We start from the raw sequence: 16,791 nt of genomic DNA, 5'->3' as shown, positions 1-16,791 counted from the left end.
GTGATTTTCCGACCACACTGCCCGCTTAGTAATCAGCTGGAAAACACTGGCAGAATAGATGGCACCTGACTGACCTGCAACAGAAATATAAGAATCCCGCGGTGGTTTCGACCACCCGGGGGCACTCCGACGATCAAGTCAGTATATCTCTCAAAGATAAATCAAATACTAAACTCACAAGCTTGAGTATCAAAAGCATACCTTAGACCCATGGGGGTGCCTCTCTTTTATAGCCAACATAAACCTAGTCCCAATAGGAGCCTGGCCCTAATGGACTTAGGATTACTGCTAATCTGGGACTCCCAGTGGGATTAGGATAAACTCTCTAAGAGTCTTATCTTTACCCAAACTGAAGTCTTCTCCCAATCTAGGACTCTTGTCCATATCCAAGTTGAGTTCCCTCTTCATTCTAGGACTCTTGTTCCTTATTCGCTTATCTCGAATTCCGATATCTTCGGAGGCAACCTCGGCCTAGCCGAGATGACCTCGACACAACGACCAAGACACGTGGCACCTCGGCTGATACGTCGGCGTCACCTTGCCACGTGTTGGTACTCAGAAAATATTTCCCCACACCTTTGCACTGTTTTTTGCATTTTTCTTCTTTTTATTTGTTGATGTAACGTTTTCATTATTATCAACTAATATGCATGTGTACAATTTAAATAAATAAAAATTGCATTGCATATTGTGTTAATAAGTGGTAACATAAAGTTTTAGGTTCAAGATTCACTCTCTTCTCTTTTCTCTTTCTAATTTTTTTTTTTTTAAAAAAAATAGAGAAATGAGAAATGCATTTGATATAAAGAGAGGAAAATGCTTCGGGACACGCCCAACCTTTACTTTATATATATATATATATATAGTATATATATAAATTTCCCATTTTGTCGATTTAAAAAAATAAAGTTCTTTGGAGAAATTACAAAAAAATTCAGAGTTTGATCCTTATAACAAAATTCAGAGTTTGATCCTTATAACAAAATAAATCAAAAAATTTTAATTTTATTAATGTAAATTTAATTTAAACTATTATCCTACTTTCGTTAAGTAAAATCAAAGGGAAAATGATATTATAGTCATTAAATTCAAAGTAAATATATAAAATATCTAAAATATAATTTTTTATTGAGTTTAATGATTAAAATATTTTTAATCAGTTTTATTTAACATAAATATATAAATGGTTTAGATTAAAAATAAATAAAAATTAAATAATTCTATGAATACTAACACTTTTATTAAAATCTTACTCAAAATGCAAGTGCCCAAATATGAGTGATTGTCAAAAAAAGTAATGAGATATGGAAATCAAATAATGTTTAAACACATACTTTTAGTAAGATTTTTAATAAGAATTTTAGTATATGTAGCATTGTTTGTAAAAAAATTCAGGTTTAAATTGATAAAATTAAAAATTAAAAATTTAGTATTTATTTTGTTATAAAGGTCAAACTCTTAGGTGTTTTTTTTTTTTTTTTTGGGTGTGTGTATGTAATTGCCCCAAATTCTTTTATAACATGTGTATTATTGACATTTAATATGAATTAATTGTTAGAATAAATATTCAATTAATGATTGCATTAAGTGGTTATAAATTTAGCATAATGTTATTCTCACTCAACTTGTTATATGCGCTTTGCTACAAACACATAATTAGATCACTAAATCGCGCCAAGATCTTCTAGAGTTAAAATCTTGAAGTGATTTCCTAAAGTGCTTCATTCCAACGGTTAAAAATAAAATTAACTAAAACGACGTCGTTTTAGTTAGTAATTTCAATAAATAAATAAAAAAAATCCTTTCTTCTTATATTCTTCTTCATTTATTTTTTTTGGTAAATATATTCTTTAGAATCAAAGAAAAAATAGTAAGCAAAGACAAAAACACATACAAATTTTCCAGGAATTCCGACCGAGAAAAAAAGCCAGACAACTTGGCCTTGCTTTTTTTTTCTCGCCTGCCAAACAAGCTTTCCTTTTCTCTGCTGTTAGGCTTGAGCTCAAAATTCTCTATTATCTCTCTTCGATTCTGAGGAGACAAACACCAATTTGCTTACTTTATTATACAATAAACTAAGGGTAAAGCTTCTTCCGAGAGAGAGAGAGATGGTGGTGAGAAAGGTTGGGAAGTACGAAGTGGACGATCGGCGAAGGTAACTTCGCGAAGGTGAAGTTTGCTCAGTGCACAGAGAGTGGTGAGAGTGTCACCATGAAAGTCCTCGATCGAAGCACCATCCTCAAGCACAAGATGGTTGATCAGGTCTCTCTCTCTCTCTCTCTACATTCATATATCTATCATTGAATTTCATAAATTTGTTTGGAAGGAATCAATTTCAGAATCGAAGATAGTGAAAGTTTGTTTGATTTAATCAATTTGCTAATCACCAAGGATCTAGAGTATTTTTTTTCTAAAGTTTCTTAAAGTGGCGTATTGTGTGGTTGAGATTTAATGCTGAAAAATTGATGTGACTTGTCATTAAATCTCAACCACACAATGTACCAATCTAGAAAACTTTAGGAAAAAAAAACTCTAGAGGATCCTTGCTCTTTGCTAATCTGGACATATTAATTGTCTTTGTGTTTTGAATTATGTGTTCTGTTTCCAATCAATCTGGATCATTTCCAAGTATCTTCTTTTGGAATGTGCAAATTGGGTTAAAGCCTTATCAATACTCTGCTTCAGCACAACTTATTTCTTCAAATGCGGTGGCGGTGGCGATGGTGCGTCGGGAGTGGAAAGGGGAGGGGCGGGGCGGGGCGGCGACGTCCTGCTCCTCCTTCTCAGCCCTTTTCTCTCTCTCTATTGCTTCATATTTGCAGGAATAAAGCTGAATTTTTTTTTTATTTATTTTTTTGAAATTACTAACCAAAATGATATCGTTTTGGTTAGTTACATTTTGAGCCGTTGGATCACTTCAAGGGATGAAACTTCAGAGGAGCCTGATACAACTAAATCATCATTTGGGTTTTGTTTTTGATTGAACGTGAGATTTATGGTTTTTGTCTCATCTATAATTAATTTTCTTAATCATTTTTGTACACTTAGCTTTATTTCTGTTTTATAAATGATATTATTAATATGTACCATAGGACATTTGTTAAAAGTTTAAAGGGTGTGTAATAAAAATTATACTAAGATCATTCTTAATAGAATTTCTAAATTTCATCCTTACCTATTTTAAGGAATTAGTTACTCTTTATACCCTTCGATTAAAGCCCTTAAAACACTTATCTAAAATAGAAATTGCTATAGTGACCCTTATAATTATTATTATTGTTATTATTTTTTTATTTTTTGTTTAGGGATTGTAGTACATATTTATGATTTTTATTTTTTAAAATTTATAATTAAAAATTATATTTTAATAAAATAGAAAAAAATAGGGAGTTTGTTAATAAAATAGAAAAATAATATGGAGTTTGTGGGGAGAAATAAATAAAAAAGTAATTCTTAAAATAGAAAATAATTTTTTTAATAATATCATAAGACAAAATATTTATCAAGAAATACCATTAGTAAATTTTAGTAAATTTTTAGTAAATTTTTATTTAGTAAATTTAGTAAGACAAAATATTTAGTAAATTTTTAATGCTCTAATATTTTACATTTATCAAGAAATACCATTAGTACACGCGTACACTCCAATTATTAGGCGTCATCTCCAATGTGTGTTGTGTCATGTTAATGAATAATGTTAAACACTTTAAGGACAATTCTCGGAGTGTATTTATAAATAAGTAGAGTGGAAATAATAAATCTCTAAAATTTATGGTTTTAACCTTGTTTTCATTTTTCAGAAAATTTCATTTTTTTATTTTTTATATTTTTTTATTTTTACTAAATTTTTTTAATATTTTAAGTAATTTTTTTTTATTTTTTAGACACACTTAATATAAATACACCTAAAAAGTAAAAGAATTGTAAAAAAAATCTTTTAAAAATTTACCAAATACTAAAAATACAAAAAAAATACAATAATTTAGTATATTTTTTATTTTTATGTATTTATTAATTTTTTAAAATATTTTTTCACAAATTTTTTAGTTTTTAGATACATCTAACTAAGGTCCATCTAAAAAAGTAAAAAAAATGTTTAAAATTTAAAAAATATTCATTAAAAACAAAAGAATACGAAAATCAAAAAACTCAATTTTCAAAAAACTTAATTCAAAAAACTCAAACCAAACACATTGAATTGAATTCATAGCCCTCCTAAACTAATTATATAAATAAAAAAATAATAAAGTTAATTTTAATTTTCAAATTAACGAAGTGGTAATTGTGTCCCATGGATGTAGTTTTCACCTATACTGGGACAAATATCTCATCTGCACTCTGTTAATTTATAATTAATTTTTCTATTTTTGATAATAAATTATTTTAATTTTTCTATCTTCTATAATAAATAATTTTTCTTATAAAAAATGTTACTAATATTTAATTCCTATTAGATATTTTTCATAAAATTTTGGTTTGATTTGCTTATAATTTTTGAGTTATTTTTCATTTTGTAACTCTTTTTTCCTTTACTGATTAAAGTAACTTATTTACTTTTATTATCCGGTTACAACCATTTCTCTTTTCCATCTAAAGGTGATCACTCTTTATCTGTTCTGAGAAAAGCAAAATTAATAGACATAAGAGTTGCATTTAAAAAAAAAAAAAATAAAAGGTTGAGACCCCCTTAACCCCCTTTAGTTTTGATTGGTCAACTTTTCCTTTTTTTTTTTTTTCTTCTCACCCAATCCCCAACCTCCATGTGTGTGAGGAAGTTGTGGGGGTGGGTGTTTTAAAGGGGTCTAAATCAATGCCCAAATTTTTTTTTATTAAAACCATACCACCACAACACCACCCCCCCAAAAAAATAAATAAATAAATAAATAAAATAAAATAAAATTTTGTGTAGTTTATCACTTTTAGTGTTTATATATATACAAGCAAATTTTAAAATTGTTGTTTTTTAAGATACCATTTATGAGTTTGCCTTAGACCCAAAAAAATCAAGGGCCAGCCTACGGATAAATTTGGCAACAACAAATTAATGCCAATAGTAAATGATTTTGGCGTTAAATTATATTCTATTAATTTTACTATTATTAAAGAAAATAATATAAATTTGATGTAATTTTATAATTTAAGTTCAAATCTCAACTTATTATTATGCTCATCACGAGTTCTATTTCAATAATCCGAATTATTCATTTTAGTAAGGTCTTCCATGCATATCATCAATGGAAAAAAAATAGTGGGTTCATCCAATAATTTTTTTTTTTATTTTTTTTTTAGCAAAAAAGGTAACTTTATTGATAAAATGGAAGTACAAATACATTGCAAGCATCAAAAGAACAAAAAGTATCATAACTAAGTTAGATGATCTCAACTAAGTTGACGCTAAGAAAAAAACTCAATTATATGCTAGCTCCAGCCTAGCAAGGTGAGGAACCAACCAAGCCCAAGCAAAACAAAAACAAGAAAGGAAAAAGAAAAGCACCCAAGCACCCGCAAGCAAGTAACAATGCCACTCTCACAGGTAGACCCTCACACGACTGAGATTGAATAATAAGCCATTCATGCTGAATAGTAGGTTCATTCCATAACTGCAACTTTTTCATTTTTGCCATTGTCTCCAAAAGATGAATAATTTATTTTTAAAAAATACACTTGTTATCTATCTTTTTAGACACAAATGTAATAAAATAAAATAAAATACAATAAAAATTACGATTATCAAATTGATCAAATTTTTTTCATAGATGACATATATGAAAGATCCTACAGAATGAATGATTAATATCATTACAATGGAAACCGTAATGAGTCTCATGAATCCGAATATAACGGTGAAATTCATATTTAAATTTGAAATAAATCCAAACAAAACACCATAATAATACTAATCAAATAGTGATACTATTTACCCAAAATGAAAAGAAAATCAATGTTAACGTTATAGTTAATTTTGACAAAACAAGAAAGCTCTTTGTGGAGCTTTAATATTAAAACTTGGGCAGTATTTAACTTTCCATATAAAAAAAGATTTAATCCAAAAGAATTCAACCTCTTACTTTTTAAAAGGAAAACCATAACTAAATGCACTTTATTGTACATAAATCGGACAGTAATTTTTGGGCAAGCTTAGTATGGGGGGTGATGTTGGAGCTCGTGGCATTCATTATGGGTCCATTTCAATAATTCGTGTCGTTTATTTTTTAAATTATAATATTTAGCTTATTCATGAAAAAAAAATAGTTTATATTTATTTGCCAAAAAAAGAGAAAAGAAAAGATAAATATTATTTGAAAATAAAATCATCTATTTTTTGGGAGACAAATGTAATAAATTAACTTAGTTGTTGTTATTGAATTGACATGATTTGTTATATAGATAATTTATACATTGTGGTTTAAAAAAATAAATGATTCCGATAATTAATTTGAGACCTGTGGTAGACCTTACAAATCCAAACATCACTGTCTAATCCACAAAGTGGATTGGTGAAAATTTTTGTTTATTAATTGGATTAAATGAGCTCTATCATCTCTACCTGTAAACAAATTTTATTTGTTTAAAGCATAACTCATATGGGTAGGAGGATTTTAATTAATTTAAGTAATTTACTTATTTGTGAGATTATAAGGATTTAACCTGGCATTATAGGAATTTTATCTACCTTCCTATATATATCGTGCAAGCACATTCCAAGCTTTTCACACAAATCCCATCTAAAAAAATTACAAAAAAAAAAAAAAAAAAAAAAAAAAAAAAAAAACAAAAGAAAGAAAAAGCTTTTCACACAAAAGCTCAAAAATGGTCTCACTAGCCTATTTTGAAGTCCTCTTAGCATTCATCTTCTTCATTATCTTGGATATCTTTGGTGACAACAATGACTTGCCTCGGAACTAGCCGGTTCTTGGCATGTTGCCCAGCATGCTCCGCCATGTGAACCGGGTTCATAAAATGTGTACCGAAATCCTAGGGCGAACTGGGGGTACTTTTTTGCTAAAAGGCCCTTGGTTTGCTAACATGGACATGTAGGCACACTTGATCCTGTTAAAGTGCACCACGTCATGAGTTCCAATTTCCCTAATTTCCCTAAAGAACCTGAGTTCATGAAAATGTTTGACGTTTTGGGAGATGGGATTTTCAACTCTGATGCAGATCTATGGAAGAATCAGAGAAAGCTCGCCCGCGTGTTGATCAACCACCAGCGATTCTACCGGTTTTTAGTCAAGACTAGTCTGGGAAAAGTGGAAATGGGGTTGATCCCGATTCTTAACCATGTGTTCGAACAAGGCTTGATTGTGGACTTGCAAGATTTATTTCAAAGGTTCACATTTGATACTACTTGTATTTTGATAACTTGTTATGACCCGGGTTGTCCTTCAATTGAATTTCCAGATGTACCCTTTGCAAAAGCCTTGCTTATGAGGCATGTCGTGCTTGAAACCGTGTCGAGGATCCAAAGTTGGCTAGGGATTGGACACAAGAAGAAATTAAGCGAGGCTTGGAAAACCTTAGATCGCGTTATCAATAAATATGTATCGATGAAGAAAGAAGAAATGAGCAAAAAAGATGAGTTAAAAGAGGGAGAAGAAGCTGTGGACTTACTAACATCATACTTGATTGAAGAAGACACCTTCAATCAGGTCTGGCCCTGAGGGCAGGCCAAAGAGGCTTGCGCCTTGGGCTCTCAAATTTGGGCTAAAAATATGGCCCCAAAATATGATTTTGTGTTTTAGATAAAAAAAAAAAAAAAAATCCAAATACTATAAGCCCAATTGTATATGGGGCCTAAAATATATATATATATATATATATCCAGATAGATTAGAGGCCCAACTGACATGGGCCCAAAAACAAGAAACACATATAATTTATAATACCCACCCTGAGCCTAAGAACGTGGGTCATTGAAAGAAAAGAAACATGGAAAGAAAAACATCTCTCTCTCTCTCTCTCGTATTGGACTGATCTCTCTCACATTGGACTGATGAAACCTTCAGTCCTCTCATCTCCTCCATATTTGATGGATGCTGAGCATTAACAATTTTGGGCATCAAAACCGTGAGTCTCTCTCTCTCTCTCTCTCTCTCTCTCTATATATATATATATATATATATATATATCACATTCAAATAGAGGAAGTTTTTACCCTAATTTCTTGCCCTAATTTTTCCCCTAATTTTCTTCCTAATTTCTTGACCTATATGATTTGTTCTTTAAATTAGAAAATTACCTAATTTATGTGCTTTAGTGGAAGTCTATAATTTTTGTTATGCTCTAATTCTGAAAGTATATTATTTGCAGAGATCAGTGATTGTGAATTTGTGTGGATTTGTGATTATATAGAGTAGTCAGGCCTCCTAGGAAGTATATTTCTGGATGTGAAAAAATGAAAAAGAAATAAAAATTAAAAAATTTTATTCAATCTCAATCGGGATGTGAAATTGTAACTTATCGTTTTATTTATCAACTTTTTTTTTTTTTTCAATGTAAGAAAGGCTCCATTTTCAAAGGTTCCCTTGGATCCCCTAAATCTCAAGACTGACCCTGCCTTCAATTTAAAGCGTGATGATAAGTTCTTGAGGGACACTGTTTTGAATCTCATGCTTGTAGGGCGAGACACGACTAGTTCAGCTCTGACATGGTTTATTTGGCTTGTTTCGCAGCATCCAATCGTTGAAGAAAAGATCATAGAAGAGCTTGAATTGGTTATACCTGAAGGAGAAACTGAGAAATCGCAGCTTTTTGAGGAAAAAGAGCTAAGTAAGTTGGTTTATTTGCATGCTGCATTGTGTGAGTCATTGAGGCTTTACCCACCAGTTCCAATCCAACACAAGGAGCCCACTCAAGTGGACACACTGCCCACGGGGCACCGTGTGCACCCGAAAATGAAAATACTTTTCTCTTTGTATGCAATGGTGAGGATGGAATTTGTGTGGGGAGAGGATTGCTTGGAGTTCAAGCCAGAGCGATGGCTATCTGACTGATGAACAATCAAACATGAGCCATCTTACAGGTTCTTCACGTTCAATGCAGGACCGAGGACTTGTTTGGGGAAAGAAGTTGCTTTCACTCAAATGAAGGCGGTTTCGGCTGCAATAATCCATAACTACAATGTTAGAGTTGTGAAAGGTCACCCTGTGGTTCCTAATGCTTCTATCATTCTCTACATGAAGCATGGATTGAAGGTTAGAGTTGCCAATAGATGGATTTGAGAGGAGTACTTGGTTTGATGATGTTTTGAAGTGATTTTTAGTTGGGTTGTGTGTTTAAGTTGATGATCTATGTATTTGAGTTTTGGTATAAGTCTATTATGTAATAAGGAAGTGTGTGTGTGTTAGATTTGTTGTTTTTCACACTTCTCTGTCTCGTTTCTTAGTAGGGTTGTAAGTGGTTGGTTGGATTTAGGGATGGCAATGGGGGGCAATGGGGGACAATGGGGTGGATATTAATTCTCCATCCCCATTCCCCTATAATAAATTTTTCCCATTCCCCATGGGTACCGCCCTCCCAATTTCTCAATGGGTATGGATTTTTCCCTACCCACTTTAATCCCCATTTTTATTTTTTATATTTAATGTTAACAACCATTTTTTTTTTTTTTTTTTTTTTTTTTTTTTTTTTTTTTTTTTTAAGGTTCACAACAAAAACTAAATATACCTTCAATCTTTTTTTTTTCTTTTTTAATATATTTAATGTTAACAATTTTTTATTTTATTTATTTATTTATTTATTTATTTTTTTAAGGTTCACAACAAAAGTTAAATATAACTTCAATTTTTTTTCTTTCTTTTTTAATATATTTAATGTTAACAACCTTCTCTTTTTTTTTTCTTTTTTTTTTTTATAAAGGTTTTAACTAAATATACCTTCAATCTTTTTTTTTCTTTTTTAATATATTTAATGTTAACAACTTATTTATTTATTTATTTTTTATTTTTTTTAAGGTTCACAACAAAAACTAAATATACATTCAATCTTATTTTATTTTATTTGGTTCAACAACAAAATCAAATACACATTAATTAATTAATTAATTAAAAAGTTTGTTTTATAATAATCAAATATATAATTTTGAGACAATCAAATAAGTTTTAGTAATTGAAAAAAAAAATGTGGAAGAACGTGGAAGATTAAAAAAAAATTACAACCATCTCTCTCTCTCTCACTCTCACTCTCACTCTCACTCTCACTCTCTCCCCTACATGTTACAAGAACCTGATTACAATGTTATAAGAGCCTGTTTGAAGAAATAAAATGTGAAAGAACCTATTTTAAGAAAGTGTTATAAGACCCATATTAAATTGCATCAGGGCATAAATAAGGAATTGTTTGTTGATCTCTTAGCCACGGATATTTTAGACATTAAACCATATTTCTCTTAGCAAATTTGAACCATTCATTTTAATTTATCCAAAATCTAATTATACCTTTAACAAATCTGAACCACTCATTTTAAGATATCTATGCCTTACCACACCCAATCCATCCTCCATCTTCTTCCTTTAGTCTCCCACGAAGTTTGTTGTTTGTTACTTTTAAAAAACAAAAAATATTTTTTCAATTAAATTTTTACTAATTTCACAACACCATCACCACTATTCTCACCTTCACTGTCACAATTCTCACATTCACTGTCACACTACTATCACCATAGCCACTACTATCATCACTGCCGCCATCACCCCACCACTATATCACAATCTCTAGTTTCACCTTCGTTCCATCACCATCACCACCAAATATAAAAAAAATATATTTTTAATTTTTTTTATAAAAAATATTTTTCATTAAAAAATATTTTCTATCTAAATAAATGAAGCATAACATTGGGAAACAAACTGATTTCAGTTAAATCTGTTCATAACTAAGAAAAATTCTTTTATTTAAAACAAAATTATTTAGTAAGACTTTGTATCCCCTTTTTGTTTTTCCAGCAAATAAATCTTTGTACACATCCTTTCTAACCAATCACGACTCATGCTTGTTTTGATTCTCTACAATTTCCTTATTTTCAAATACATTCATATACATATATATATATATATGTATATATATATGTTGTATAAATTGTGTGATAACATAAAACAAATAGATTCATACTCGTTAATTGAAATTTTAGAATAAGCAAACCATTCTGAAAATTACAATATATAACAAAATAAAATAACATAGAAAAGCAAACCGAAACGTGCACTAGACAGTGCCCTTAATTTTTTTAAATAAATTTAAAAAATTCTAGATATGCATAAAATTTGACAAGAATAATGTGACAATGTTAATTAATGTGTGTTTGATTTTATTGTTGAGCCAAATAAAATAAAATAAGATTGAATGTATATTTAGCTTTGATTGTGAATCTTAAAAAAAAAAAAAATTTGTTGTGAACCTTAAACCTTAAAAAAAAAATTAAAAGAAAAACAAAAGAAAAAAGATTGAATGTATATTTAGCTTTGGTTGTGAATCTTAAAAATTAAAAAAAAAATGGTTGTGAACCTTAAAAATAAAAAAAAAATAATAAAAAATTAGATGTATATTTAGCTTTGGTTGTAGATCTTTAAAAAAAAAATAAAATAAAATTTGATTGTGAACCTAAAAAAATAAATAAATAAATAAAAGAAAAAAGATTGAATGTATATTTAGTTTTGGTTGTGAATCTTAAAAAAAAAAAAAATAAAAAAAAATAAAAAAATAAAAATAAATATGGGGAAATTAGTAGGTACCCATCCCCAACCCATCCCCTATGGATATTTAAAGAATATCACTTACCCTACCCAATGGATAAGAAAAAAGGGAAAACCCATATATTTGAGTTGGGTCTCCATAAATACCCACAGGATAGGTTATCCATTGCCATCCCTAGTTGGATTCTTTTGTTTTTTTGTTTGGTGTTTTGATGGATTGTAAAAAGATAAGGTGATGGGATTATATGGCTATTTTTGTTAACTCCAAAATACAGATAGACATGAAGATAGAAAAATATGCCTTGGATCGTCTATACTCAACAAGTCTCAATCCCATCCATGCACTCATAGGAAACCAACAATAATTGATACAATATTATTGAAAATCCTATCAAATTTTGCTATCAACAATTAAATCCTATCTTTGATAACTTGTTTCCGAAAAATTTATTTCTCCATGGTAATATGTTTTGTTCCAAGTTTACCTTAGAAATTTTAAAAATATGCAAATTCTATTAAATAAAAACGTAGACATAAAATTCATTTTTTTTTACCTCACCCTTTGAAAAGTATCTGGATTTGCTATGTTAGTATTTCCTTCTTTTAATGTAATATTAGTAAAACTAGGTTTTTTGAATTATTTACCACATATTTTCATTATATGAGACAACATAAAATGATGAATCTTATGTCAGAACTTTTGATCAAATTCTTGTTTATAATATTGTTCAATATAATTTGTTTAATTTTTACAATTAAAAATATAATTTTTAAGTAAATTGAATTTTTTTATACAATTTTTTATTTATATTTAATTATAAGGGTAGATTTGGAATAACAAGCCATTAAGAAGAAGCAAAATTTTTGGGAATAAGTTATGAAGAAAAAGACTTAATTACTCACAATGAAATTTGATTAGACTCATGAGGAATCTTAATAGTAAAATATAATTTATTGGTAAATTTTTTTAAAAGAAGAAATTAAAATAAAAAATAATTATTTCACTAATTTGATTGCTAATTTTATTAATTAGATTACATATAAGTCGGACATTCAATTTGACAAAATTGACGAATTTTTAACATTGAGAGGGGTTGGGTTAGGGATCATAATTTCTGATATGAAAGGGAGAAAAAAATGAATAGATAACTTATCTTACTAATTTAATAGAATAACTAATCTTATATTAATTTATGAAATTATTAATTCTTTTACAATTAATTAAATAAGGCCAAAGGAAATAAATAGAGAGATAGAGAGGGAGAAGGGATTGTTTGGTCACATAGAAAATAAAATTAAAAGCATTATAAATTAATTCAACCAGAATAAATTGCATGATTTGATTTAATATAATATCTTTAATATATGATTCAGTCTTGATTATTTAAATAAGTGAATACACTCTAGGATTTGGTCTATGATTTTAGGATTGGAGGTCCTGCTGCACGGCAAGTTTGCTCGGCAGTGTTTTGGACCTTTTTTTACAATTGTCAAACGGGTACAAAAAATATAATTATAAGTTTGCCGACAAGAATAGGAATCCGGATCCTCGGTCGCCATCCCCTGTAGCCTTTCCCTGTTGCCCCCAAAACGACGTCGTTTTGGGGGCGAATTTTCAAAAAAAAAAAACGCAGAGAAGAGGGAGGAAGGAGAGGAAGAGGAAGAGGGAGAGGGAGGAAGGAGAGGGAGAGGGAGAGGGAGAGGGAGGGGGAGGGGGAGGGGGAGGGGGCCTTAAATACAAGGGAGGAGGAGGAGGAGGAGGCTGTGAGCTCGCCGTCCTCCTCCCTCGCCGCCGTCGCAGCCGTCGCAGCCGCCGTCCCACCTCGTCGCAGCACCTGCGACCGCGCCATCGCCTCCGCCTCCGACCCTGCGACCGCGCCGTCGCCTCCTCCTCCCCTGTATTTAAGGCCCCCTCCCCCTCCCTCTCCCTCTCCTTCCTCCCTCTCCCTCTTCCTCTTCCTCTCCTTCCTCCCTCTTCTCTGCGTTTTTTTTTTTTGAAAATTCGCCCCCAAAACGACGTCGTTTTGGGGGCGACAGGGGAAGGCTACAGGGGATGGCGACCGAGGATCCGGATTCACAAGAATAGAGTTCGTTGGAGCATTGATTGACCCTCAACTAAAGGAGTCATTATTGGTTTGATTTGCATTATGGGTAGGCTTCTGTCCAGTCTAGACTGGATCGTGTTATTGGGTCCGTGGAGGTTTAACACGGATCTTGTTTTGATAATCTTAATCGTCAATGTGTAAAACTCGTCGAATAATATATGCTTGTAAAAAATCACGTTGATCGGATATCGATAGCTATATGATCAAATCAGTTTCGTATTAAAAAAATTGGACGGTGAACAAATTAACGGTTGACAAAAAATTGTTTTGATCACATAGTTATCGATATCCGATCAATTTGATTTTTTATAAGCATATAGTACTCGACGATTTATACATATCATACGGTTCAAATTATCAAAACGGGACCCATTGTGGACTCTCATAGACCCAACAATATGGTCCAATCTAATCCTAGAGTGGACATAAGTCATACCCTTGCATTATAAACCAATCTAGTTCACCTTGTACCGCATGAATAAATTAAAGGGGCCATTTGATGCTTCAAATCCAAAATGGGAGGACCAACCGCTACTTTTAGGGTGGTTTGGGATGATTTAAATAAGTATATTTTTTAATTTTTTATGAAATATGAATTGGGTATGAATTGAGTTTGAACTGATGTGATAGAGAGGTGATGTAACTTAAATAAAATAATGTGATTTAAATAAGATAGTGACTTAAATAAGATAGTGACTTCTTAACTATCGTATTTGTAATTTTTTTAAATTTAAATTTTGTCATATCATTATATTTATATCATATTATATTCATAGGTCACTCATAATTCTATTTACATTATATAATTTCTATTATTTGAAAAATTGAATCGTTGAACGCAAGAAATGATCACAGATAAATGTTTAAAAAATATGATAATTATAGTATTACTTTAATGTTGTGTTTGGATTAGGAATTTGGATAAGAATTAAAAAAAAAAAAAAAGAAGAGAAAATGTGAGTGAAATATAAATGAACTATAATTACATTTTATTTATATTTTATCCACATTTAAAAAAAAAAATTCTACCCAAATTCATGCAAAATACCATTGTAACCCTTAAAATGATCATGTAGAGAGAGGGAGAAAAAGGGAGAGAGCAGACTTCTACCTTTTACAAATAGGGCATGTTGGACCACTGATCCCAACAACAATATGAGCCAAACAATATTTCCTTCCAGGCTAATGGAGATTTATGTGCTGGTATGATAGACCGGACTTTATACCAAACCGCCTTGATTAATGAAATTAATAGTAAAAATTAATAATTTTACGAAACAGTGTAAGATTAATAATTCAATTAAATTAGTGAGACAACCATTTTTTTCTTTTACTTTTATCTAACTCTAGGTATGAATTCCTTGCTTGTATCTCACCAATTTAAAGAATCACATTCATATTTATGGAATTCTAGATTATTTAAGAAGAATATAAACTTGATGAGGTGAACTAAACTTGATTGTTAGAGATGTTGATATAAATGGAAAATGTATACATGCATGTCAAGATTTTTAAAGATTCATGAACATACATTCATTCTCTTGCATGGATTCACAAAATGAAGTAATTTTCCATGAGAGTTAAGGATTTTAAGCTTAAGGATGCAAGTTTTAAGATTAAACATTTCAATTCATGGAGTGAATATTAGAGTTGGGTCTATATAATCATAAAATGAGGAATTAGAAGAATACATGCTTAAAACTCAACATGCATAGCATAATTTTAGTTCAAACACCGATTAGTTTGCATGATCCTTACATGCATGTCATGTTTTCAAGAATCCATAAACAAAACAATCGTTTTCTAAACTTATTTTCAAACATGATTCATGGAGTTTGAGAAGAGATTAGACATGAATTAGAGCTTGGGTTCAAGAAAATGGATATTTCATGAAATTGAGTTTCAAAAATGGAAGAATGAGTTTAATTTGATATTTAGAGCCTTATAAGAATTTAATTAAAAATATGATTTAGGTTCGTAAAATTAGATGTAGTCAAATTAAGCCTTAACTGAGAATTAATTAAATTCAATTAAAATTGAGTTAGGCTTAAGATTATGAAAATAAATGTGAAGATTAATTATTTGGGCCTTGATTTGCTCAAAAATGGAGTCGAAATTGCAAAATGTACATATTTATGAGTTTCTGATTCAGTAATTTAAACATGACTGAATAATTGTAATTTAATGTGTATAAGCCTAATTTAAGTTTGATTGTGTAATTAGTGAACTTAATAAGGGTTGGTATATGATTAGAATTTTTTATATTTAATTAGTTTGGTTAATACATAGCTAAACATATTTTAATTGGAGGTTAATAATCTAATTTATTCCTAATACTAGTCATCCATATTTAAAAGGAATGGAACAAAAATAAATAGGAATAACCGAATGAAAAATTAGAATCAAATGAGAGAAAATGAATAGAGATCGAACAATTGAATAGAATAGAATTGTAAGAGTGTGATTGTAATTGTGTTGTGCTTGACTTTAATTGTTTAGGTCAGACGCCGAACCAATAGTACGTGTATCGAGAAGCCCACTGTGAGTAACAATGTTGTAAAGATATATTCAATCGTATTTATTTTTAGATTGATAAATCATATTGCTTTCTAAAATGATACTTTTTATCGATTGAATGATGATCTTATTTTGAACTATATTCGTGGCATCCATAGCGTATTGTGATTGTTATTGTTATTGACATCGTTATTGTTACAGAGATCTTTGTCAGTTCTAAATCTTGGAACTACTGTTATTGTATGATGGCCATCAATTGATTGCTCGATCTTTAAGACCTATTGTATTGTATTGTATTGTTGCTATTGGATGTATCATGTATGACCTATATGAATATGAATATGATTGAAAATGATTGATTGAATCAAATGATTGAACGATTGACTGACAAAGGATATTGATTGAAATCGATTGTTTCAAAGACTGAAGGACATCATTCTTAACCTCTTTACACATTTGTTATTCACTAGGTTCTAGCT

The 16,791-nt window shown here is 30.2% G+C and overlaps 1 protein-coding gene and 1 pseudogene across 1 annotated transcript; both read left to right on the top strand.

The window, feature by feature from the left end:
• The first annotated feature begins 1,933 nt into the window (after nucleotides 1-1,933).
• Nucleotides 1,934-9,381, top strand: LOC114297722 (cytochrome P450 86B1). The gene is made up of 3 exons (XM_028242185.2): nucleotides 1,934-2,262; nucleotides 8,673-8,769; nucleotides 9,043-9,381. The coding sequence occupies exons 1-3, from the start codon at nucleotides 2,212-2,214 to the stop codon at nucleotides 9,219-9,221; spliced, it is 327 nt and encodes a 108-aa protein (XP_028097986.2). The 5' UTR covers nucleotides 1,934-2,211; the 3' UTR covers nucleotides 9,222-9,381.
• LOC114297721 (alkane hydroxylase MAH1 pseudogene) lies at nucleotides 6,701-7,769 on the top strand (annotated as a pseudogene).
• Nucleotides 9,382-16,791: the final 7,410 nt, after the last annotated feature.

Source organism: Camellia sinensis, chromosome 1 (genome assembly GCF_055761805.1).
Source record: "Camellia sinensis isolate YWXY chromosome 1, ASM5576180v1, whole genome shotgun sequence".
Lineage (NCBI taxonomy): Eukaryota > Viridiplantae > Streptophyta > Magnoliopsida > Ericales > Theaceae > Camellia > Camellia sinensis.
This window is presented reverse-complemented; position numbering and strand designations above follow the sequence as displayed.

Excerpts from the sequence above, each read along its gene's own strand:
- LOC114297722 (XM_028242185.2), top strand. The coding sequence starts at position 2,212 with ATGAAAGTCCTCGATCGAAGCACCATCCTCAAGCACAAGATGGTTGAT. Across the intron at positions 2,263-8,672 it reads AGCACAAGATGGTTGATCAG|CATCCAATCGTTGAAGAAAA; the intron begins GTCTCTCTCTCT and ends CTTGTTTCGCAG. Across the intron at positions 8,770-9,042 it reads TTTTGAGGAAAAAGAGCTAA|GACCGAGGACTTGTTTGGGG; the intron begins GTAAGTTGGTTT and ends CGTTCAATGCAG.